The following is a 25,385-nucleotide window of genomic DNA, read 5'->3' as shown; positions in this document are numbered from 1 at the left end:
TTCAATAAAATCTTATGAGAAATTTATGCAATTACTAAAATAATTAGAAGTAAACGATTTGTCGGTTAGTTTTTTTTTTCAAATTTATTCATAACTATTGTATTTCTTTCATTCTGAGTGCGTGTTATATATAGTTTTGAAGACTTTTTTGTCAAGATCTTCAATTTGCAAAGTGTTTTCGTCCATAATTCATAGTTTATTCAGAATCTTTGTTTTTCGATAGTCTTACCGCATATTGAGCGCGGATCCGCGTTCCGGCTAAGACGTACAGGGTGTTCAAATTTATACCACGCACTTTACTTGTTTATTTACTTTATTGAGTTGTCCAGAAAATATTTTGAGATATCTTGCATTGAACCTAACAATATTTTATTAATTTAATTTCAAGGTTATAAAATAATGGTGGTGTACCTAGATGTTGATAAGTATCTCAACAAAGGAGATTATTGCCTATGTCTTCGTGAAGCTATATGGCCTTGGAAAGAGACTCATTTTATAAAATTAAGTGCTTGTTTCATATGTAAAAAACGCACGAATTCTAAAATGCCTCGACATTTATGTCTTCGGACTGACAAAAAAAGTACTTTTAAAATGATATTACACGCTAAACATTTTTGGTGTCGAAACTGTATGTTTGCCATATATGAACATTACACAAATGACGAATGTAACATTTGTGCTGATTTCTAAATAACAAAAATTTAATTAAGTATTACAATGAGAAGGTTACTGTTATTTGTTTAAAACTAATAAAAAAATTCACATATAATTAGTTTTATTCTTTGACAAAGCAAGACTATACAAAATGTTGTAGAGGTAATTTATTTACATTTCGACTTCATGTCTTACATTATAATTTTGCGCGCGGACCAATGATATTTTTCAAGTCCGTATTTTTCTAAGAAAAATTACCACTGACTTTAAACGGTGAAGGAAAACATCGTGAGGAAACCAGCAAGTCGAAGAACCTAGCAAGTTTGAGGACTTGTGATATCCACCAACACGCACTGGGTCAGCGCGGTGGATTATGATCCTGATTGGGTAGGCCATGCTCCTGCAGTGGAGTCGTTTAGAACGAAGGCTGATGATGATAGACATGCATTCATGAATATGAAAATAACTTTATCGATTCGAGTCGATTTGAATTTATGTAGCATTTTTTGTTTTTGTAATAAAACCATTCCACTATACCTACTTAGTTCACATTGTTTTATTTCTAAACTAAAATAGTTACAGTAGGTGATACAATAATAAAGTACAAAATAAAATTTAAAAATTAAAAAAAATGGAACATCCTTTGTACAAATATACATGGCTTTGCCGGAACGCGGATCCGCGCGTTCGTATCACTCTGTTTTTCGCGGCAGATAGCGTAATTGTCAAATGGCTGCGTCCGGCATACCAAAGGTTAAGAGAAGAATTTTCAGTAATCCTCGTTCTAAAAATATTTTTTCAAACCTCCAATTTCTTTTTAGCATTTTGGACTGTAGGCTGAAGGTTGTCTGTCAGTCAGTCAGGACGAAGCGTTTAAAAGATAAAGATACATAAGGATACTTATTCTAATAGAAAAAGGCAGTTTTGGGTATTTTAGCACCTTATTTATATAGGGTTGTAATTTGTGCAAAAACATGTCATAGATTTATATTATTAAAAATTTATTTCTTACATACAATAATGTTTACTTAAACTAAAAACTAAATTAAAACTAAAATAGCTAAGTCATATCAGCTAATACGATATCTTTTTCACAAAACTATATATATATAATTATATTCTTCTGCGAAGAGTTAATTTCCAAAGGGAGTCAGCTTTAAAGTAGATTACAAATGTAAAGCATTAATTAATAAATACAATAAATACTTAACATGAAAATTAAGCTGACTGACTGAACTCATAACTTCTGCGATAATTTATACAAATTCTTTGAAAATTTCATCACAATGTTTACAATTTACAAGTGTTACGTAATGTAACATTACACGATCGCGTTCAAATGTCTTTAACCAACCATGTTCGTCATCACTGTACACAGACACTGTTACTATTATCATTGCGTAGACTCAAATAGCTTTTCTCGAAAGTATTTAATTTTTTGCGCAAAAAATGCTTCCAAGCCTTCGGCGCATCTATAAAATTCTGAGTCTTTTGGATTAAAGTAACGGCAATTGTCAAATATCTTAGTCATATCACCAATAAAATCACTTAATGTACTATAAGTCTGATCGTTCACCTTTCTTTCCACTGTCTGCAAATCTGTAAAAGAATATTAAAATTGTATAGAGAAATCACAACCGTAAAACTATCTGAGCTGTCTTAAAGCCCGCGTTACGTGCTGTCCACGGGACAAATCGTGACTCGCGAATTTATGCACGATATAAACAAGAGTATGGGAGTTCGCGTTCCTTATTGGACGTGCGAAGTTTAGGTCGTAGCATGATGTTATTACAAAATGATTTGGAAAGGTGGGTTACGTTATTATAGTCGTAAAAATGTAATAGGCCCGTTTTGACATTTGTGCACGACCATAGAATGTAACTTGGAACGAAACTGATAAAAACAATAAAATAAAAATCAAGTACATGTTTTAAAAATACGTAATTTTTTTTTGGACGTTAAATAATATGAAAGAATATATCGAGAGTATTCTTTTTGCGCTTACTTTATAGTAGCATGCAATTTATAATTGTTGCGAAACGTTCCGAAAACAGTTACATTCTCAGTCTTTTTTTTTTTTATACTAGAGCTGTAACCATTTTTTTACTGAATATCGAAAATAAATTTTGTGTAGTAATTTATACTGCAAAGAATGAGCTTGGTTCTCAAAATGGGTTCTAAATAAATAGTCTGAGTTGATGAATCTGACCAAACGGCACAAGACTGAAGCGTCCCCGCGCGCACTGCGCAGTTTTTCGTTCCTCATCTTGTAAAGTTGACTGTGCGCTCGTTTAAGTTTGATATATATTGTTTACTATTACGTTAACTATGGCTCTTCTATTTTGGACATTAATTTAAACATAGAGATTTGACTCGATATTTGTGTTATATAGTTCTAACTCTGTTTCAACATGTTGAAAAGTGGATGTATAATCAACAGCCAGTCACAAGTCACACGTATTGGTTGTGAAGTTAAAGGAATACTTTGAACGAACGAACACTTTATAATACATAATAATATCAATCAAGTACTGATACAAACTTGAATTGATTTATCGTGAGTATCGAGTCCCGAGTCTTATGGTTCCATAACTAGTTACGTCGCGATGACAAATGTCAAAACGGGCCTATTACTTTTTTACGACTATAAGTCAAAGTATGAAGCGGACTGTAAAAGGGTACAGATGAACTCGCTAAAAACTGACATTCAGATTGCAAAAACCGTAAGCCCTTTGTAGCAACAGAAGCAATAATTTATCTGCATCAAAATTTACAGTTCACATTTTATTTTCCGGATCTAAGTTGAGTCATGTGTCAAAATGTCTGAGTAATATCGAATTCCCACAAACTGCATTCCTGTCACTTCAGTCAGGCTTACTAAGATCTCACATACTTTAGTATAATGAAAGCATACATACCCATTGGTTCTTTAATGACTTTGTAATAGGTCGGAGCCTCTCTAGGGTCAACTGGCTCCATGAAGGGCCAAGCGTTTTTATGTAACTGTATCTGTTTTATGAGCCTTTTGAGATTTTCGAAGTCTTTGGCGGTGAGCTCTTTCATATTTGCGAAGTTAACCGAATTGTTTTTCTGACAGTTCGGACAAATGTATTCATCGATGTTGTCGGCCTCGGACTGCAAGATACCGACGCATCGACCGTGAAACCAATCTTGGCATCGGTCACAGCAGATGTAAAATCTGAAACGTAGGTTTACAGTTAACTGATGCTGTGTTCGGGCTTAGCTAAATAAGAAGTATTAACGTATTCTTTTTGTATTTTAGTAAAAACTTAAAAAAAAGTACAATATTTTAGTACTAATTTATTGTATGAAATTAAATTCTGACAATTTAATTGCTTTTTTTTTTAAACATAATTTTTGCTGCTGCTAATTTAGCTGGAGTAAAGCCACTTACATCACAATTTTGTCTGACTTGTGTATTAGATCGTTTTTGAATAATTAACTCTTTAAAAAAATGACAAACGTGCAAGAGAGATTGACGAAATGTTCGTCTGAAGGATGATTTCTGTTAGGCCATGCCGTGGCATTATTGTAGGAACTGGGCACGGCCGAGCCTCGTTCGAAGCACACTGTAAGTGGCGTGCACTTCATGAATGCACCCTACTATTTTTATATAACTCGTATAAGAGGATATTTTTTGCCCTGGTAAGAAACCCGGTGCACGCCACACAATGAACTGCTTCATATAATATGTTTGTGAAGTTTCAGATTCGTGCGTCGTTCGCGTCTCGTACGTGGCACGGCCTGCGGCCGCCACCGCATAAATCATCCTTTAACGAGTTCTTGGAACGATCAAAAAGTTTACGTAGGTATATGATAAAGTGTGTCATACTGCGAGTTGTCGTAGGGTTGCCGGCACAAGCAGTATAGCTCCTGCGTCTCTTCCGCGCGGCGGCACTCCGCACACACGTACTCCTCCATGCTCTTGCTCATTTCCTCCGTGACGCCCACGCAGTCGCCGTGGAACCAGTTGCTGCAGTGCTCGCAGCCCACGTAGAACCTGTGGACATGAGCGGCTCTGTCGAAACTAAGGCAAAACACCCAATTGACACTTTTTTCCATTACATGTTAGCCCTTCACTGCAATCGAATTTGGTGATAGGGATGATGCAGTCTAAGATGGTAGCGTGCTAACCTGTTAGGGATATGGCAGTTGTATTAAACCCATTCGCCTATTCTGTTTATACGCGACAATACGTACGGCAGAACACAAATCGCTTAGCGGCACGTATATGTCGGTAGGGTGGTAACGAGCAACGGCCGAAGCGACAAAAAGGACACTTTAAAGATGACAATAATTGATTGAGTAATAGTTGAACCGATGGACGTTGGGGTCCCAAGGTGCTTGTAATCGCAGTGTTGGTCGGCTCCTAGCGAGTCGGATAGACGACTTCAAGCGAGTCGCAGGACGCAATCGGCACCAAACCATGGAATTTAAAACTAGACATCCACTGTTACACATCTGGGTATGTCTAACAGTGGATGTCTATCGATTGATAAGACGATGGTGAAAGTTGTTTCTAGATTGTGTGTAGCCGACAACTATAATCTGTATAGGTTGCAACAGTCACCCAGCGTCGCGGTGGCGGGCGCGAAGTATCATGTGAGGATAATAGTGCAACGTTTTATATTACAAACTGTTTTTTATTCATAATGTTTGAAAGACAAATAGGAGATAGTAAATTGTTTTAGGTAACTAGTATATTTCTGAGGTGTATAGTTATGTTGCACGTCTTACAGACTTACAACAATATACGTCATGGTTATTTTAACCAATTCCTAATTATTGTCGAACATTTGAAACTACAACACATATAATCCTTATTAGTATTTTAAATGCGAACGTATCTACCGCGCACTTGCAAATTGCGGAACAATCTCCCATCTGTTATTCAAGGGGCGCATAAACAAATTCCTTAATAGCCGGCAAAGCATCGGTGGCTCCTCTGATGCTGTTCTATATAAAGTATTACAAATTTGTTCCACAAATTAAAAAAAATACAACCAAATAGATAACCACTCCTTTTTGTAAGTCGGTTAATAAGGACTGTTTTATTACAAAATTAACATTCATTTTTAGACGAAATATAAAAAATTTAATCATATAGCGTGACAGGTTTATAAAACCTCCGCCTATAAATGTTTCACATCAAAAAAGTTATTAAGATAAACTCACTTGGTGTTATCATAGGGTGTGCGACATACACACAGCAACTTCTCCTTCTTGCTGGACTTCTTGGCGTTGGAAGGCTTGTTGTCTCGCGCCGACATGGAAGCCGTGCGGCGTTTGCCCCCGCCCACGCTACCCGGTGCTCCGCCCGGTATGCCGGTGCCGCCGCGTACCTCCTCCTGCTTGCTCCGCTCCGCACGCGTGCGCAGCGCCAGCTCCGCCGATAGCTCCTTCTAAAATATTTATTCGCCATTCAGCTTATTTCGGTTGGACGTATTTAAACGAAAAGGATCCAACTCACCGATGTTAAGAGCGCATAGGCATCTAGGCAAGCGCTCTAACAGTAGGGCGCATCATTACCCGATAGTGTTGACACGATGTGTGATTGCAATGAAGAAAATGAGATTCAACGCTTTTATAAGCTTAGTGCGGGATTGCAAACATTTTCAAAGGAATATTAATTTACCTAAAAACGTTCGTGAATTTTTTTGTTGTTTTAGAATGTCTAATCAAATCTGAAGTATTAAATAATACGGAGCGGATAGTGCTTATAATTCATTACTTAGCTTCAGAATATTTCCGATGTCACAAAACCCGAAGACTACTATAAAATAGTTCAGTTCTAAACATTTTAAAATCGTCCATTGAATGGCACGCATGCCAACAGTTCGCTATAGCCAACAATAGAAAATTAAATCTTTCATAGGTACCTGTATTTCAACACCGAGCTCCTTTTCGAGTAGGCCCCGTTTTTTTATAATATCTTTCTTGAGCATCTCCTTATGTTTGAAGAGGAGAAGAAGGCGGGAGTGAGTGGAGGCGGCGCGGCGGCGTTCTTCTGGCGCGGCGAGCGGGGAGACGGGCGCGGGCGTGGTGGGCGTGGCCGGCGCGGTGACAACGGGCGGGACGCGCGCAGGCGGCCGCACGGGAGAGGCTGCGGGCACGGGCGCGGGCGCAGGGGTGGGGGCGGGAACTGATGGCTGCGCGGGGGCCGGAGGGGTCGTGGGCGGCGGGGTAGGCGCGCGCGACATGCGCGAGCGCTTGCGCGGACTGATTTCGACCCACTCGTCGTCGTCGTCTTCATGGCGCGACGGCCCGCGGCGCCGTGGCGGCGGCGGTGGTGGCGAGGGCGAGCGCACTGCTATTGCTCTTACTTCTCTTTCCACTTGAACTTCTGGTTTCATTTGTTTCTCCTGGTACCTTTGTAGCTGCAGTAATTTCTCCTCTATCTCAGGGTTCAAATTCTCCTGTTTCAGAGCGCTCTTGATTGCTGAAAGGCAAATATACTAAATATAATACCACTGGAACCCACTGGTATGAGATGTCATACCAGTGGGTTCCATCTAGCTGAAATATAAAACGAAGACTCGTTTGAATTATAAAATATCTTTGGTAAATCAGAACAGTTTTCGAGTTAAATGATTTTTAAGTAACAAATAATTGAAATATTTCATTTTTAATAATAATACGTTTCGACAATAAAGGTTGATTAAAAAGACCTCTTTAAATTTAACCAAATATGTTTTTCCTATAACGAAGGGTTTTTAACAACATGTATTTTATGCCATTAAAATTTCCATCTCTAGTAGGATCGTAAGAGCAAAATCTTGAAAGTAATGCTTCTGCGTAGCAATAAATTTTGTGTTATTTATTGCAAACAATACAAAAGCTACGCTAAGCTACTTTCTGTTTTGCCTCTGAACATTCTAATAGAGATGGAAATTTAGTATAAAAAAAAGATTACACAGCTGGTGAAGTCGAAGTATCATAAAGTTATTTTGGCACCGCCCATAGGGGAATGTGCTTTCTATTTGATAACATACACACAGGTTTTCTATGCCTATTCAGACGCTAGGTTTCAAAAAAGTTACTCGCTTCAGCTTTCGGTGACTGTTCTTCACTACTTACTTAGTAGTGTAAGTAGTACTTAGGAAGGAACTTTTTTTTAATACTTACTTTGTTGTATGTAATCCGGAGTAAGAACAAATTTATTATGACTATGATTTCCTCCGTGAACAGCATTAACTATATCAGTTTTGGTATTATTTTCAGATATATCCTCAAGTTTGGAAGGAATTGCCTCTTTTTGGCTCACAGCTTCTGCAACATGATCTTCGCCATTCAATAAAGGTGGCCGTTGTATTTTTTTATCGTCGGCTTTACCATCCTAAAAGGAAAAGTAACAATACGTCACTAAATAATTGTTCAACAAAACAGAAAAAAAGTCCTAAAGAAAAATCAACAAAAAAAAATTATAAAGAAACTACTGGTTTGTGGGAATATATAAGTACAATAAGAAGTCTTAACGATAGCAATATTAAATTATCTTACTTATATAACATGTAACAAATTTTAATATATTTAACATAGATATTACTTAAATTATAGATTGCCCATACACACCCCCACAAAACAATGGCAAATATAATTAATATGTAACTAAAGAGTAAAAAAAGTTACAGAAACAATAAAAGGTCTTGATTAAATGAAAGTCAAAAGCTATTTGAAAAATTTATTGAATAACAATTTTGCACTATCCATTTCTTATAAATGGCATTGATTAATTCATCTACACATAATACACAAAAACAGGAGGTGTATGAGCAATTCCATTGTAGAAGACTTCAAGTCTACTAATACAGTTTTGAAAATAGCATTAAAATATTTTACCATGTCATATTACAAATTGAATCGATGAAACAATTATATTCAGGCCCATCTAAGGGTGCGTCAGATAGTGTTTGAAGATCGTTAGTAAATAAAATAAAATTTTTCCTCCCAGCAGGATTCTAATTCTGCGAATATTTTCCTCAATTATTGATACCACGAGGAACCCGGTTAATGTCCGGTGGCACACAGGTCCAACAGGTTTGAATTTTAACACGCTTAGTGGCAATGGGCCCGAGGCAGTAGTGCACTTCATTTCTGGCTTTTTTTTTACCAAACCTTAACCCCAATATTACCAAACAACTCGTCAGGACAAATGCTTCATAACGCCGTAGGAAAATCTGTAATACGGTATTTATGGCAAATATACACACTAACCGTGTAATATAATATGTTTATCTTGAAATGCAACAGCCTATGACAAAAACATAGGGTGTATAAAAGAAGAAACATTTGATTGAGCGTGTTAAGCGTGGAAGCAGGTAAACAGAAACTGGAAATTGAGAATTTTATGCCTTAGAGACCGGGCTGTTCCAGCTACAACGTTAAAAATAAAAAATCACGAACAAAATTATTATAAGTAGCTAAATTATTATAAGTAGATGGATTAATAATTTTCCTTGTGATTTTAGATTGTATTTGTAAAAGAATTGTCAAACTTCCAACCGAACAGAGTTTCTCAGATCAATACATTGGCAAAAAATACAGTTACATTTTCTCAAACATCACGAACTCGTGATATCTCAAATACATAGGCTACGTCAGTTGAAAGTGTGTATTAAATTTTATATTTCCATGTATACTTCCAGAACTTTAAACAGAATAATTACACAGCGTTATAATACGTATTTAGAAAGAAATTTATCTCGATTTCATTAATTTTAGAAAAGACTTCTTAAATCAATTCATCCTAAGGGCTATATTGCACTGCTACGGACAAAAATTAATTTCAAATTAATTGTAAGTATATTGCTCTTACTCATATTGAATGTACATAAGTCAGAGATAATTTTCAACGACTAAACCGTAAATATCAAAATTTTCAAAATTTAATTTGCTAAAACTTGCACTCGCGCTTGCAAAAGGCCCTGGCTAAATTATCCGTTTCCATTACTGATAGTAACACGAAATCGGCTGAAAAAGAATCTATAGTAAATGTACATTTAGTCAGTGGGGAATCCAAATTTAAGATGTGAGATATGATAACATGTCATACCAAAAAATCAAACTGCTTGGTCTATTTTTAGCGTTTCTATGCCATGCTAATAAATTATTTCGAAATATGTTCTACTTATACGTAAACAATACATATTTATTCTGTGCTTACATTTAATAATATAGGTAAGTTCGTTACTATACTAGTATTTAATTTGAGGATGTCATTTTTAAATAATAAATAAATAGTTAATCTAATTTTATAATTGAGCCAAACCAAGAATTAGTTTGTTTCAAATTTCGTTAATAACTAATGATCATTGATAAATGTGTTAAACGTTCATCTGACATGGTATTGACTGACGAAGTGCTGGTTGACTAATTGTTTCCGATTTTTTTTTTGAATTCCTAAAAAAAAGATCTTAAAAAAACTCCTGTAATGAAACGAATTATAAATAACGATTGTCGATGAGTGAAACAGTGAACCTTGCAAGCGGTATCCTACCCTACCTTAAAAAAACTTGGAATCTGTTCGCAGCGGACTGCTATACTGCATATAATACCAGGCAAATTAAACACGAGCAGTGGAAATTGAGTATTTTTTTACCCAAGTTTCTGATACAAACTGAGCATAGGTGTGGAACGCCCCTTTGCGTTTCTGCTTCTTATTATTTAAATAGAATAACGTAAATTATGGACATTTAATAGACAAGCGCGGTGGAGAAGAGCTAGACTCCTAATAAAACCTAGCTAAATAACCTCAGTGCATTTAAATCAAAGAACACTGTTTGATTAAAGACCAAATGTTAGAAACTTTATAGCGACATATTTATTCTGTGGCTTGGCTCAAGTATAGTAAGTAAGTAATGCATATTTTAAATATTAGGATGTATTGAAAATGTACTATATTACACATGTATTTCTAAACTTATTTAATATACATATGTAGACGTACAAATACGTAACAATAATTAATTTAAGCGCGAAACAAACAGCAACCTGGGCTGGTGCAGTCGCGAAAGCGCAGTCCTCATGGAAAACACGAATACTGCATTGCGACAGTATTTATAAAATATAAAACGAACTATTCAAAAATGCCAGCATTTAGACCAATCCAGCACCGGGTTCTGTGTGTTCAGTGCTTAAAAGAATTAATTACATAATATTATATTACTAACAATTTGCTTAGTGTATGTACATTCGAGTCTTTGGTTAAGAATTACAAGTTAATACACAATGATCTTGAAATATCCATTCCTGTAAACAAAATATGCCACTTTTATTATGAGACTCATAAAAATGCATTAAAGCCTAATATCCTTAGAACTAAACAAAGTCCGAAAAGACATTTTTTACACTCAATAACCTATTAATTAATTAATGTTGAAAAAAAATTGCTTGAAGGAATGGAAATTTTAGTTTAATTGACCATTTAAAAGTATAACAATTTAATAATGCAGTCTTATAAACGCTATATTTAATAACTATTTATCAATTATCGATATTATAGAATACGTGACCAGACTTTTAAGCAATACTTACAAAAGACACTTTAAAACAATGTGTAAAAAAAATAGTAGACCTATCTCACGAAGACCGATTATCTAAGGTCCTTGTAGAGCTCATACAATATTGTTGTAGTGTGATTTCACGGTTATCTCGCCCTACGTTTACACAGAGCATAGTGACAAGTGCATAAGACACTTTCGTAGAGCATCTGTATTAAATAGGCAGTATATAATCCACCAATTTACTTACTTAATTGAATGTATGAAATATTTTGAATTAGTTTCAGTTTTTGTTTTGGATGGAAAGTAGCTGATCACCACCATAAGTATTGTAAAAGCGTCACCAGAGAGTTGGCCGAGCAAGAAGCTCGCAAAAGGCGAGCCCTCGACAACATCTGAGGATCGCCATCTAAGGTCGCCTCCTGTTAGGCTCGGATATCGGACATAGGGCGACTCATGTGGGTTTACTGTTCTAGAGATCAGTCCACATCTATGTCTGGATGATGTTAGAAATAGGGAACCTAAGCTAGTTCCAATTCAATTCAAACGATTGCAAATTTAAGTAGTTATAAGTTGTAGTTTCTAACTACAACCCACTTTTAATTTTTAATAAGACGCTGATCGAATACGTTTCATTATCAGATAGTGAATTAAGTTTATCGATATTGCATTGCATTTTATTTACTCTTTTTTTAAAAACCTCAATTGTGACCTAAAAATATCACTCAATATAATAAAACTTAACTGATTGTGCCTTATTAATGAACGTGGCATAACTTTGGAATATTTACGCAGTGTTATAACGCTCTGAGATTTAAAAGATACTGTCAGTTGAAATAATACATAACAATTCCGATGTTACGTTTATTATAAAGATCCATTTGGTATACACACATATGTGTATGTTGGACACTGCATAACCACAAACAAGGCTCAACAGTCTCCTTGAGGTAGATCTACTAAACGGGCTAGTAATTAAATGGCTCCTAATGTTATTATAAAGCACTATAGCTGCAAATAAATATTCTAAAATATATATCAATAATACACCAATATAATACTGGGAGCAATATTAGGATCGCTCAGTCAAGAATATCTCTCTTTATGAGTTATTGAAAATATGACCCAAAGAACTTTAACAATGAATAAAAAAAAAAATTAAATCACTATTTATTGTTGTATTACATATTAGACCGCTCCTAATATTGTAACTCCATTACTGCTTTAACTCCAATTTATTCATAGTATTCAGTCCAGACATAGGTAGTGGTGGGTCGTGTAACGAAGTAGCTGCCGGACGAGTGGCGCCTAATAGTAATATATTACCTGGAGCGGGGGTACGGGCGGCACGAGGGACGCGAGGGGAGCGAGGGGCGCGAGGGGCGCGGGAGTCGGTGCCAGCGGCTGAGCGGTGGGCGAGGGATGCACGGCTAAATACATCTTCCGAGGACCCAGCATGCCCTGTTTTCCTGTGGATTCTTGAGCTGAAAGTAAAATTTTCAGCTTTTATTTATTGGTTTTAATTCTTTTAACTAAAATTGCAACCAACAATGAACAAAATGGAACATGAAAGCAAATGTAAAGTATGAAAAATAAGATACCTTTTAATAGTTGTTGTTTCACTTGGTGCTGTACGAGCGCCAATTGTTGTGGTGTTAGAGAATAACCATGGAGTCCTTGCAGCACAATACTTGGTCCACTGCTGGTTTGCATGACCTAAAACCACGAGAAGATTTGCATTACTTCAATCCTTCAATCATGCAGATCTCCAAATAAATAACAAATTATCAATAATTGGAAATTTTTCATTTTAATCACCTGTGCGGTTACTGTCTTGATGACGGTACCCGGAGGTTGTCCCGCCAGAAGCCGTTTCTCCGTCATTTCGTCTTCTGAGAGTTGCTGCTGAACCGGAGAAGCGGCTGGCGGCGGTGCAGGTCGCGCGGCGGCCGGTTGAGCTGGAGCAGGCGAAGGCATAGGGGCAGGGGAGGGTGCGAGCGCGGGTACCGGCGTCGGCATCGGACTTTGGCCTATATGCGCGACGATTTGCGCTTGGTTATTGCCCGTCGGCCGGATCAGCACTTGTTGGCCATTAACGGTTGCTAGTTGTATCTTGCCGGCCGCGATTTGTTGTACAAGCGCCGGGTTGTTGACGACTATCTGTTGCGCGGCCGCAGGGCGGAGTCGAGGCGCCGGCGTGCGTTGTGGCGCTGGCGCACGCTGCATCAGTTGGCCTTGTACCAGCATGGTCTGCACGGGCTGGACGCGAGGAGGGCCCGGCGTCCGTGCCCCCGCTTGCACGACCACCTGCTGCGGACTCTGCATCACCACCTGCGGCGACTGAACGACCACTTGCTGAGCTGGCTGAACTACGATGTGCCGCCCGCTTGATACTATTGTCTGCGTCGTAGTCGGGGCAGTGTTTCGGCTTGTCGATGAAGCGATATCTGAGTTATTCTTGATTTGAGTATTATTTCTATCGGCACTATCAGTCGACGGTGTGTCAGTTTCGGTCTTGACGGGCGCCGGCGATGCCGCAACTAGTTGCCCTGCGATGCCTTGTTGACCCGGCATAACCACGTGCAGTTTACCATCGGGCATCTGTATTAGTTGTTGCCCCGGCAACAAGCCTCTTACTGTAATTTTACCATCAGGCGCTCTAATTATTTGTACCTTCTGTGGACCATCTTTCTGAGGGGGCGCACTCATTTTCGCGGCTTCAGATGCCAGAACTGATTTACCCGAACTACTGATCGGTTGACTTATCACTCTGGTGGTGCCATCTGCACCTTTAGTCATAATGATTCTTCTTGTTCCAATAACAGTTTTTTGTCCAGTGGGGGTAGTTGCATTCGAGGTTAGCAAGGAAGTCAGAGTACTTTTACCAGAGATCTGATTTGGGGTAGATTTTGACTTTTCTGTAACAAAATATTAAACACTTGAAAATTAACTCAATGGCCTTGCAAGATGTTGATTACAATATTAGAAATAATATTCATTAAATTAGCTCAACTCTAATGAGAACGATCGAGCGGCAGTGGCAATAGCGTGGCGAGACGGGAAAAATGCCACAGACTACTGGGTGTAGGCGGCTGCTGACTGAGGATCTTAACTTGTAATTGTACAAAAATAAATATAAAAATTTAGATTTGACATGTATTAATATCCTAAACTATGAAATTAATTTACCAAAACACAAACGCAAATGAAGCAAACAATGTATATCAAAACAAAAATGATTATTTTGGACTAAGAAACAAATTGTTGTTATATTCTTTCTGGAAACGCCCTGCTCTATTTTTGAACTGACAATTTACTTTAGTTTTGGTTCATGAGAAACTGGCTTCAAAAATTTAAAAATAAAAATGTAGGTATAGCCTAACAACAAAAACTGCACACAATATGTCTTTTATAGTAGCGGTTGTACGCACTTCTCGTTGTGATTTATTAAATAGAAACTATAACTACGTAAGTTGATCTACTATGAAAATTAAGCTTAATTTGCTAGGCTTCGCGAAAAGCAGGAGAATCTGTAATATGTTATTTATAATTTATTCAATCTTTATAATCCACACCAAACAGATCTTCGGCAATGTTCTCCTTACGCACGTTTCGGTCAGACACCAGAGCATCCTCCAGAGATGTTGACTTTACAATGAAGAATCGTTTTGTATCCTATCCAATATTTACGTTTACCTTAACTTTGAGGGAAGGCCCCATCCATTGCTCCATCCAATGCCCCAAACCCCAAGAGTTATAGTTACGACACTGCCGAGCAAAATACTAGTTACATCTACCGATAAGTATTTACGATACTCAATCGAGCGTCAGTTCGATTGCCTTATCGCTTCAATTAACGAAGTTGCCATCTTAGAGTGCATCATCATTTTCATGTCAGCACGGCCCGAATGGACAGGAGAGGCCCTGAGGGATAAAATTGCCATGTCCACCTGCCAAAGGGCGGCCACAGGGAATAGGAGACGTTTACCCCCGTTTTTTATTACACGTATATTATTTGTATATCATTTCAACTTGCGCGCCAATGCTGGCAGAGTTGTTAAACCTGTGTGAGAAGATAAAGTTCTTTTCCCCAGGAAGTTAAGTGTCTCCTGACCATGCTAGCCGTACTTTTTATAAATTATCAATAAAAAAAGGCTCTTAGTTACGTTCAGACCTTGCTCTAGGGCTCTCTTCTGTTGATGAGCCGCTCGTTGCTCGCGCAGTTGTTGTTCCATCTTGTCTTTGAGGTCTGCCGCGTTGGCCGGCGCCGAAGCAACGCTACGCTGAGGCAACTTGCCGGTTGACGTGCGGGTGACCGGAGTTACTCTCTCCGCTCGCTCGCCGTATTGACGCACTTCCCATAGGTCAAGCTTTTCTTCATCCACCCATTCTTCTGATACCTACCAATTAAATAAACTATTTGAAAGGTTGCATGCACCTTGTTTAATTTTTTTTTCCTTATTCTTTCCCCTTGGGAAAAGGCAAAGGTACAGCCAAACACCTGGTTTAAACTTTATTATGTTATAGCTTATAGTTATACCTTGAGTGAAAAGATCTAACAGATTTAGACATCTTGAATGCACACACCTGTGTATTTTGAAGATGATGATAGTCGTTCTTTGACTAGTTGTATAGTTTTAAAGAGTAGTTTAATCCATTAAATTAAGTTTTTTTCTGTATTTTAGGCACTAATGCGACAAACTATTACTTCAATTTTACCATATTTTATCGCGTTATGCTACCAAAATTTATTTTTGTAATAGAATAACCAATGTTGGGAACACATTGGAAAAGGAAACAACTAAAATGTGAGCTAAATTGCTAATACGATCGAATTTATTGCTAAGCCTGTTGCTATACAAATAAATACCTGCGGTTCAGTATTTTGAGGTGATTCTGCTCGTTTTCTTTTTCTTAAACCGCTTCGTATAGAGGTTACCTCGCGCACAGTTTTTGGTAACTCCAGTGGTATTACTACTTTTCGACGAAGATATTGGGTTCGTTCTGAAAACTGCCCAATGTGACGATGCTTTAGCAATTCCAGCGAAACAATCTCGGTATCCGTCGTAAGTTGATGTTTTCCATCGGCAGTGGTAGGCTTCGCAGACATATCGTCCCATCGCAAGCAAGCCCACATTATACGCAATTGCAGAGCTGCACTAGCTAACCACTGTAAGTTAACAGTACGATAAAGCCAACACGTTTTAAAAAGAGGCCTCGCACAAGGATACGGCCATACAAGCTGATTGGCTTTAGCACTTAGACTGAAACCAGCAATAGTGCTATGCCCTGCTTGTCTGCATAACTTTTTCAATTCATGGTGAGGCAAAACCAATATAGTTTTAGCTTTGCTTTTAGTATGGAATGAGGAGCAAAGAGGATATTTTACAGGGGTCCTTTTCTTTTTCTTTTCGACTGCCACTGTTTGAACACGTTTCAAGTAAACTTTTCCACTTGGATTGTCAGTTGAATAAATTCTTGTGACAGCACTATCGGTCTTTTCTTCTTTTATTTTGTCTTCTTTCTTTACATTTCGGGTTAATCCAAACCGCCTATTGATGATAGCACGATATTTCGGTTTGACAGCATCTTTGTCTGCTTTCATTGAACATTCATAAGAGGAATTCTTCCCTCTACTATTCAATGGAGTACCACTAGAATTAGACGCCGTTTTCGCAGATTTACCGCGAGTTATCTTTAGTTTAGGTATGGGTGGACGTCCTTCAGTGTTCTTATCTTTTTCATCCAGTTCATGATCGGTAAGTTCTTTTAGTGGGCCTATTTCCACGTCATTTTCTTCGTTACTGTTACTAGTTATATCAATGTCCATTTCATTTCCGATTGCAGGGACGGAACATTCGTCGAGTGTGCTCTCTGTTTTAATAAGCGATATACTACTATCGATCTCATGCTTTTCCATTTTTAAATTACTAACATCACCATCTCTAGATTTTCTTTTAACAAAGCAGTCAGAATTTTTATTGTCACATTCCTGTGCACATGCTACTGCAGATAGTAAATCTGACACTATGTTTTCACTGGAAGTTGTAGATTTACCTAGTAAATATTGTTCTAATATTGATATTTTGCTTTTTTCCTTTAAATCAGTCAGTAAAAATGAATTATTCGTATCATCTTTTATTAAAGACAATAACTGATTTAAAAGTTGTCCTTTTTCAATACATATAGGCGAGTAGCACTCAACTTTGAAGCCTGACAGCTTGTCAGATGACTCTGATCGGTTACACCCTTCTGAGTAACATCTATAATGTTTTGTTATATTACTAAGATTTTGATATTTTTCTTTCACAGAATTGACGTTTTTCGAAGCACATATTAAAGTTTTACTATCACTGCCTGGATCTATATTAGGCATTTCCGCTTCAGGCTCCTCATTCTCTACATCTATATTTCTATCTTCCTCACTTTTTATCTCTGTTTCTTCTTTTTTTATATTGTTCAACATATTACCGAGCTTTTTTTCCTCCATAAATTTTAAATACGTACGACGAGCTAAAAAATCATCCAATTTAGATTTTTTTCCTATTTTAGGATAATATCTTCTTGTCGAGGAACTCAGTGCTTTTTCCACATCAATCTCTTCAAAATCTTCAGTTTCCTTTTCCAATTCCATATTTCTCATTGAAGCAGGTACTGCAATAAAAAAAAAGTTCATATGTCTGACATTCATAATTACAAACTCCTACTTCTAGACTTATTTGCAAAAATCATTTTAAAAAGTCACACAATGCATTCAAAAGAACATAGTTTTCACCATTAAGACTATTGAATGATATTTTATCTTTAAAAAATCTTTACTGGAATGAACCTTACGTTTAAGATGCATCATGCAAATGCATAGAAATTTAAAATCCACCTACAACCTACAATAGACATTGATTTTAAATACAATACTGTTCAGTAAGACATACACGTTGATGTGACATCCTTATCTGCATAATCATTTGAAGTCAAATATTCATAAGTTTTAGGTTCCACTGCTAGTACTTTCAATATATTTCCTTCTCTGACCCTGACAGTTATTTTCGCTGGACCATGACTTAGGCTCAATTTTAAATTTGAATTGTGTTTCTTTTGCTTCCTTGTTGCGGAATTCCATAACCAACCCCATTGGCCATGAATTCGATATTCTTCTCCTTTTTGTTTCCAAACCTAGAAAAAATATTAAATTTTTAAAGATATTTTTCGAATCTACTGCAAACAATTAGACAAGTTGTAAAGAAACAACCCCAACTTTTTAAGACAATATTCATCTAATTTATTTCCAAAGTACATTTTAATGTTGATATTTCATTTTTATACAAAGCAATTGTATTTACTTGATGTCGCAGTCCTAAGGAGTACTTGACAAAATTGTATGCAGTTCTATAACGTTCTTCCTCTTCATCTCTCTCCTTTTTTTCTCTTTTGTCTAGTTTTTTCCGCTCTTCTCTTTCTGAAGCAGTGGTACGAATGAGGCGCACATGACCCAATTGTTCATGCCATGCTGGCACCCAGACAACATTTTTTACACATGCCTGTACAAACAAAATGTAGTAATGAGTAAACATTCAAGAAAATAAAATATACATAATATAGTAAAACTGGATACCTGTAGGACACAAAGAGCTCTAGCAAAATCACGAGGTGCTTGGCAGAGTTGAACAGCCTGTACCCAAGGTTTTCGCAGCAATGTCCAATTGGGATGCATAAATTGTTGCACTATATTAGATTCCAGCTGAAGCAATGTCTGTCTTAATGTAGCCACAAGTAAAGGCTTTGTCCCTGTGAAACAAATGTTACCATTTGCATTTCATATTCATAATTTGTATTAACCAAAACAAACATGAAACAATATTAATAATTACCATTCAGAAGACCAACCCATTTAAACTCTTGCCCAGATGACAAAGAAAATTTATGTGAAATATACCGCTTCTTGTCCCTTTCTTCATTTCTTTGAGGCTTATTCAATGCCAATGGGTTACTTGTATATTGATTTATATAGGTTTTAAAAGTATTTTCGTTTCCTAATTTAAATAGATATGTCCCATTAGAAAGCTGATTTGACTTCAACCTTGTCACCCTATCTGTAACTAAACCAACAATACAGTTATAAAGACAAAGACACAGAAATCAATTTTTTTTATTGCAACAGTGGACCCCAAGTCTGCTATTACAATTATTATTATGTCTCAGTTGTTAATATAATGTTGTAAATAATATCATAGTACTAAAGAAAATGTAATGTAAGTTTACTTTGTTAGCTATTAAATATTTCACAAACACGCATATGATTCCAATAGGCAACACCAACTTCTTTTGCTATTCATAGCAGAATATATTTTAAAGATATTAAATTTTTTGATCTCATATTTTGAGAAACACAATGGTAATATTTGATTTGGGGCCTGTCTGAGGAAAACTCAAAAACTTACCATCTTCAGTCTTCTTATTTATGAGAGATTTAATTTTAGGTGTGCAACTGTTTTTATTTTTTTTTGTTTCATTATCATCAGTATTGTCATCATTATCCTCTTTAATTGGATCATCACTTGTTACAGTTATTTCATTTTCAACATCTACATCAGAAACTAATGAATGGTTCTGTTTTTCACTCAATTTCATATCAATATTTTGTCCATACTGGTTATTTTGTTCTTTTGCTTTTTTTTGTTTTATAATATTTGAATTCTCAACTTCTAAATAAGACTTACGATTTCCTTTGACTTGGTCTGTCAACCTCTCAGTTATATCCATTTGTCTTGATATTTCTTGTTTCATTTCTAAAAGTTCCCTTACTAATGGTGCTTCCATTTCACGTGCATCTAATACTTCAAGAAGTTCTTGAAATTGCTGGCTAGTACTATAGTACCAAACATCCCCATTTTCAGCCTCTCTGTGGACAGAAATGGAAATGGAAGGTACTGTTTTTTTCTTTTAATAAAAGTAGAACAAATAGTATTATTTAAACACTTACACAAATATACGTCTAGCAATAAACCAATACTTTCGGCCATGTCTATCAAACCCAAGATGTTCATGGCGACATAGTAAACCTTGTCTTTCAGCATCAGGTAAGCAATCAGTTACACCAATTGTTTTGTGTTGCTTACATAAAACACACTGCCAATCTTCAGATGGAACATTCACTAATGGTGGATCAACACACTCAAGATGAAAAACTGCTGGGCAAGTTTCACAGCAAAGCAGATCTCCCAAGCGATGACATACTCTACAGTGATCATCATAATGTATAGGAACTGTAATAAAAATTAAGTACATGAAATAGTTGCATGAAAAGTTCAAAATTTTTTCAGTATTATAACTATTTTTCACTTGTCATTATGCCTTTTATTATACACAGAGTCACACTAATGGCCAGAACCTCATAATTATTAAAGTCTCCCCAATATCTGTGATGCTACAGATGAACATTTTATTATAAATATAATAACCAAAAACATAAACTGTTTGACATTAACATGTATAATATATAAAAAGCCATCAGCAAACGGTAGATATATTACTTCATACTATAAAGGTCCACTTCAGGACTAAAGGCCTCTCCCAATAGAAGGTTTTGCCCATAATAACCATGCTGAGCAGATGAGCTGTTGATCACAGTCGGTGGAAGTAGCATAGAGGATGCTTCTGCCTGTTATATTCCCATAGTAGCCTTATACGACGCCCAAGGGAAGAGGAGAGGTGGTTGCACCTGTATCCTGATTTGCTGTCACCATATGGCAGATACATTATTTGCATCACCATATATGTATAAGTATACAGTTTGTGCACTGCACTCGTATAGTTTTGTCATGTAGCATGTACTAATATTATAATTGCAAGTGCTTTGTTTGTATGTTTGTCCATTCTTAACACTCTTAATTAAGCCCACTAATAAACATGTTTTTTTTCAGGGAACAAAGAACAGAGAATAACATACTCTACTTTTTAACCCAAGAAAATGGACGGTTCCCCAGGATTTGTAATAATTATTATTTCTTAAATACTACCTAAACCCTGCCAAGCTTTTTGTGTGTATTAATTTGGGAAAATTATTTTATTTAAAACTATAAGCTTAAAATTTCCTTAGGGATGATAAGTACTCAAAAATACTAATTTGTTAATGTAAAAATTTGAAGTCACTGCATACATACTACTTATTTTAAAATGTTGCAAACACAAACATTTTGTAGCTCATTTTCATAAAGATTTCCTTTACATATACATTCTCTAATATTTACATTTACTATACAATCCACACTGCCTACAAAAGTCAGTATTTTAATTCAGTGCAACAACCCAGTGTCTATTGAATATGACCAGTATAAATTTTTTCAATCTCGTCCAGTATCCATCAAGCCACTTAAAAAAAGCAGCTACCATTCTTTAAATCTAGTAACTACCTCTACTAACTTTCTAACACATTTTTGTTTTTTCTTTATAAATTCTTACTTTAATATATGAGTTGGCTTATCAGATAATAAAACAATTGTTTTAAACAGCCTTTAATTCCCATTGATTGTTATACTATGAGAAACTGATATCATGAGTAGTCACCACAACAAATTTAACTAAGTTCTGGACTAATATAAACTGTGTGCCTATTTCTTCAAGTTTAATGGGTGATCTAACAACACACATAGTTACCAACCTCTAAGATAAATTTTCCTGATTTCCTCTTAGACTGATTTAATACCTATAATCAATATATAATCTTGAAGTTTCTAAAACAGCCTAGCCAGCTAGATGGAGAGAACTTCAGGGTCATATGTTTATTAAACATTGTAATTTAGAAAGTGGAAACTAAGACACTGCCTATAAAACGTATCACACTTACTTAAGAAGTACAATTTCATGTAACATATTGCACAACATGCTTCAGTTTAGAAAAAAAATTATCTACAAATTAAATTGCCAGCCATAACTAACAACACTGAGTTGACATTACATATAATAATTGTCTTCATGGGAATTATTTTTTAAATCTTATTGAGGATCTTTTCATTTGTTTCATAATTCTGTCCCCCTAAATACAAACTAAAATAGTATAATGTAGCACTCACCTTCACTTATAAGATCATCTCTCACTGGATTTGTAATTAAAAATTGATTACACATGAACTGAAGGACTGCCACTCTGTCCTCAACTATGGTAAAAGGATATTCACAGGAATTCAAGATTCTTGATATATTTTGATCAAAAGATTTATCACTCTCTACATATACTCTTAAAACTTCTGGCCATGTCATAGTATCTAATAGAAAAAGAGTAATATTGACACTGTCTTTATGATCCAAAGGTCCAAAATGAGTTTGCTGGGCATCTTCTTCTCTAAGTAAAGCTTTAAGCAACATAATGTGTACTTCTATGAGCAAATTGCTTTGATCCTCACAGCTAACAGCTGCACAGAGGTCTTCTAATCTAAATGGAGATAATCTCACCAAATGTCTGAAATGGCGTATCACTTCATATATGCCTACTATTTGTAAAACTAAATTATGAGAAATTATTAAATCATCTGATGATGGAGGGAGCACCAATGGAGGAATCTGACGTTCTTCTTGCAGCCAAAGAGGGTCAGGGCTGAGAGGCCTTAACAGATTATTGCTTGATTTTCGAGGAGTCCCTGCTGTTGAACCATAACTGCTGATAGAAAAATCACTATCACTAGCAGCACCTTCAGCAACAGAGGCTTCGGTGCTTTCACTGCCGCGATCTTCTTCACCTTCAGATCTGTCACTGTATTCATCCCCAAAATCTGATCCATAATGATATTCTGATTCATGATAATCAGCTGCTTGAGGATTGTATCCTCTACGCGAATATGCATTTGATAGACCACCTCTTTTACTTTTATGCGATTTGCCACCTCTTTGTTTTCTCGTACTACGTTTGCTAGTATCACTTCCTTGTGGCGACGTTGCTCTGGACGCAGAAGGTGTACTCGCCAGAGAACCAGAAACATTTTGAGATTGTAAATATTTTGGTTTTTTCAATAAATGATATTGAAATTTCCTATTCTTTTCAAAACTTCCGGATTTCGGGGGCCTCCCGCGTTTTTTCGCCCCCCTTCCCGTCATCATTATAAACAACTGTCAATTTTGCACAATTTTGCACGTGTATTGCAAGCACATTATTGTTTACAAAAACAAATCGATGTAATACTGTAATGTATTTAGGTTTACCCCAAATCTAAAGCATTCATGATCCAAGCCTTCTTTCAAAGATGCTTCACGGCAGACAAATGGCACCGCGCACATTCACAGTATTTTTCACTGTTTCATTAAAAAATACGTTCGGTCATAATTCCAGTTTGCATTTTTGGATTATTATCTAAGAAACAAGGCACCAAATCGTAATGACGCGAAATGTGAATAGATACATGCAATTCTGAAACGCTCAATGCTTGCGTCCTATTGGTCGATTATCAATCCGCCATGTCGTTTTTCTAACTTGAGGGTTATTGAATTTTATTCCAATCGAACTTAATTTATAAACCTAACATCACACAGACAAACTATTTTGGAAATAAAAAAAAATGTTTATTTCGACTTTATTTACAGCATACATTGTCCTTTTAGATAAAATACAACAAAAGTTGCCCACAACACTATCACATAAGTTATCAGCTAGGGTTGACAGGAGGCAGCCATTTTTATTGTACGAAGCAAAATGAAGTCAATTGACGATTTAAACGAAGAATAAGTAAAATTTAATAAAAATTTTGCTACAAAAATTGTTTTTCGATAGTAAAATATAATATTTACAAATAGAAAATTTGAAATTGCATTTACTTTTGAAAAATTAGTTGTTAAATGAGTAACATAGAGTAACGTATGTTTTTGATGAAAAATTCGCACCAAAGACATTGAGTTATTTATTTTTATTTATTTATTTATATTCTTATTCTAACACTTTCATCACAGAATACTTAAACCTAATGCGATAGTGTAGTTTTTTCGGGTTATCTCGCAAGAGAAGAGATTAATAATCAGCGAGAACCTTATACACGTAAACCCATTGTTTTAATATGTTGTATTTGTAACCTCACTGCGTAAACCACCCTAACTATGACTAACACTTCCAACTTCAATTTTAAATTTTAATAACAAACAGTACCTACTGTGAATTTCAACGGTATTTTATGGTTGAATTTTTATTCTTTTCTTTATTTTTATTTCATTACAAGTTAGCTTTGATTCTTCCGAGACTAGTCAAAGATAGTAACGGGCAAACTAAGGAAACGGTAGTTATATTAAGCTTATACCCCTAATTGGTTTCTACGCGACATCGTAACGGGACGCTTAAACTGCATGTCGTTTTTGACGGTGTAGTAACCGGCCACGGCCAAAGCCTCCACCAAACCTAGACCAAAAGAAAATTCACAAATTATTGATTCTTAAATTGCCGCTGCCGAGGATCAAACCCGAGACCTCCAATTAAAAAACTAGAGCGCTCAACGCTTTCCAACCGTTGTCGTCAAAAATTATAACTAATCTCTACTTTACAGCCTGCTGTCACTCTATTCTTATCCTGTTATTAATGATCAGTATTTTGAAGCTAACGTGTGATGCTGTTAAATACAAGAGCTAAAACTAGAACAAGTAACAACATATAATAATATCAAATATGTTATAGATTTTTTATAGTAGAGCTTTTATAACAGAGCTCGACCGGGGAAGAACTATCGCCAAGTTTATTTCTGCCGCTAAACAAAATTGTTGCAATGCTGCGTTCCGGTCTGAAAGGCGTTGTGCCGGTGCAAGCCTCATGTGCTTCTTATTATTCAGACACACGAGGCTTGAGCTTGGCCTTACCATAAAGTGGGCCATCGGCTTGGTCCGTCAATTATTACTAAAAAAATAAAGTTCTTGAGACCTAGGAACAATGAATTGTTTCGGACAAAACCACATTTTTTATTATATAAGTATAATAAAAAATGTGGTTTTGTACAAATAGACAAAGTTTAAGCTGTCATTTTGGACACTGACCTCTATTATATAATAGTACGCTGACCAGGCTTACCATACAAACTGACAACTAAAAATTGTGCCGATTCGAAGCGCTGATGAGAATCCTACGATAGGGTTGTGCCGAGTACTTGGTTAATAGTACACAACGACACTATTGAACTTACGATTTATCAAATTACAAAATTAATATTTTACATTAAAAACATTAAACTTAGAATCCCAATTTAAGAC

At 36.2% G+C, this 25,385-nt stretch overlaps 1 protein-coding gene across 1 annotated transcript; it reads right to left on the bottom strand.

Annotated features, from left to right (window-relative positions):
- Window positions 1-1,664: 1,664 nt before the first annotated feature.
- On the bottom strand, window positions 1,665-23,848 carry LOC120624737 (nucleosome-remodeling factor subunit NURF301). The gene is made up of 18 exons (XM_039891430.1): window positions 22,244-23,848; window positions 20,155-20,437; window positions 19,613-20,073; window positions 19,043-19,270; window positions 18,787-18,959; window positions 18,515-18,712; window positions 18,107-18,347; window positions 16,045-17,828; window positions 15,349-15,574; window positions 12,993-14,092; window positions 12,776-12,890; window positions 12,501-12,658; window positions 7,801-8,011; window positions 6,555-7,114; window positions 5,851-6,077; window positions 4,508-4,675; window positions 3,573-3,853; window positions 1,665-2,253 (listed from the first exon to the last, which is right to left on the bottom strand). Exons 1-18 carry the CDS (start codon window positions 23,262-23,264, stop codon window positions 2,048-2,050), a joined length of 7,641 nt encoding a protein of 2,546 aa, XP_039747364.1. The 5' UTR covers window positions 23,265-23,848; the 3' UTR covers window positions 1,665-2,047.
- Window positions 23,849-25,385: the final 1,537 nt, after the last annotated feature.

This window comes from Pararge aegeria, chromosome 6 (genome assembly GCF_905163445.1).
Source record: "Pararge aegeria chromosome 6, ilParAegt1.1, whole genome shotgun sequence".
Classification (NCBI taxonomy): Eukaryota; Metazoa; Arthropoda; class Insecta; order Lepidoptera; family Nymphalidae; genus Pararge; species Pararge aegeria.
This window is presented reverse-complemented; position numbering and strand designations above follow the sequence as displayed.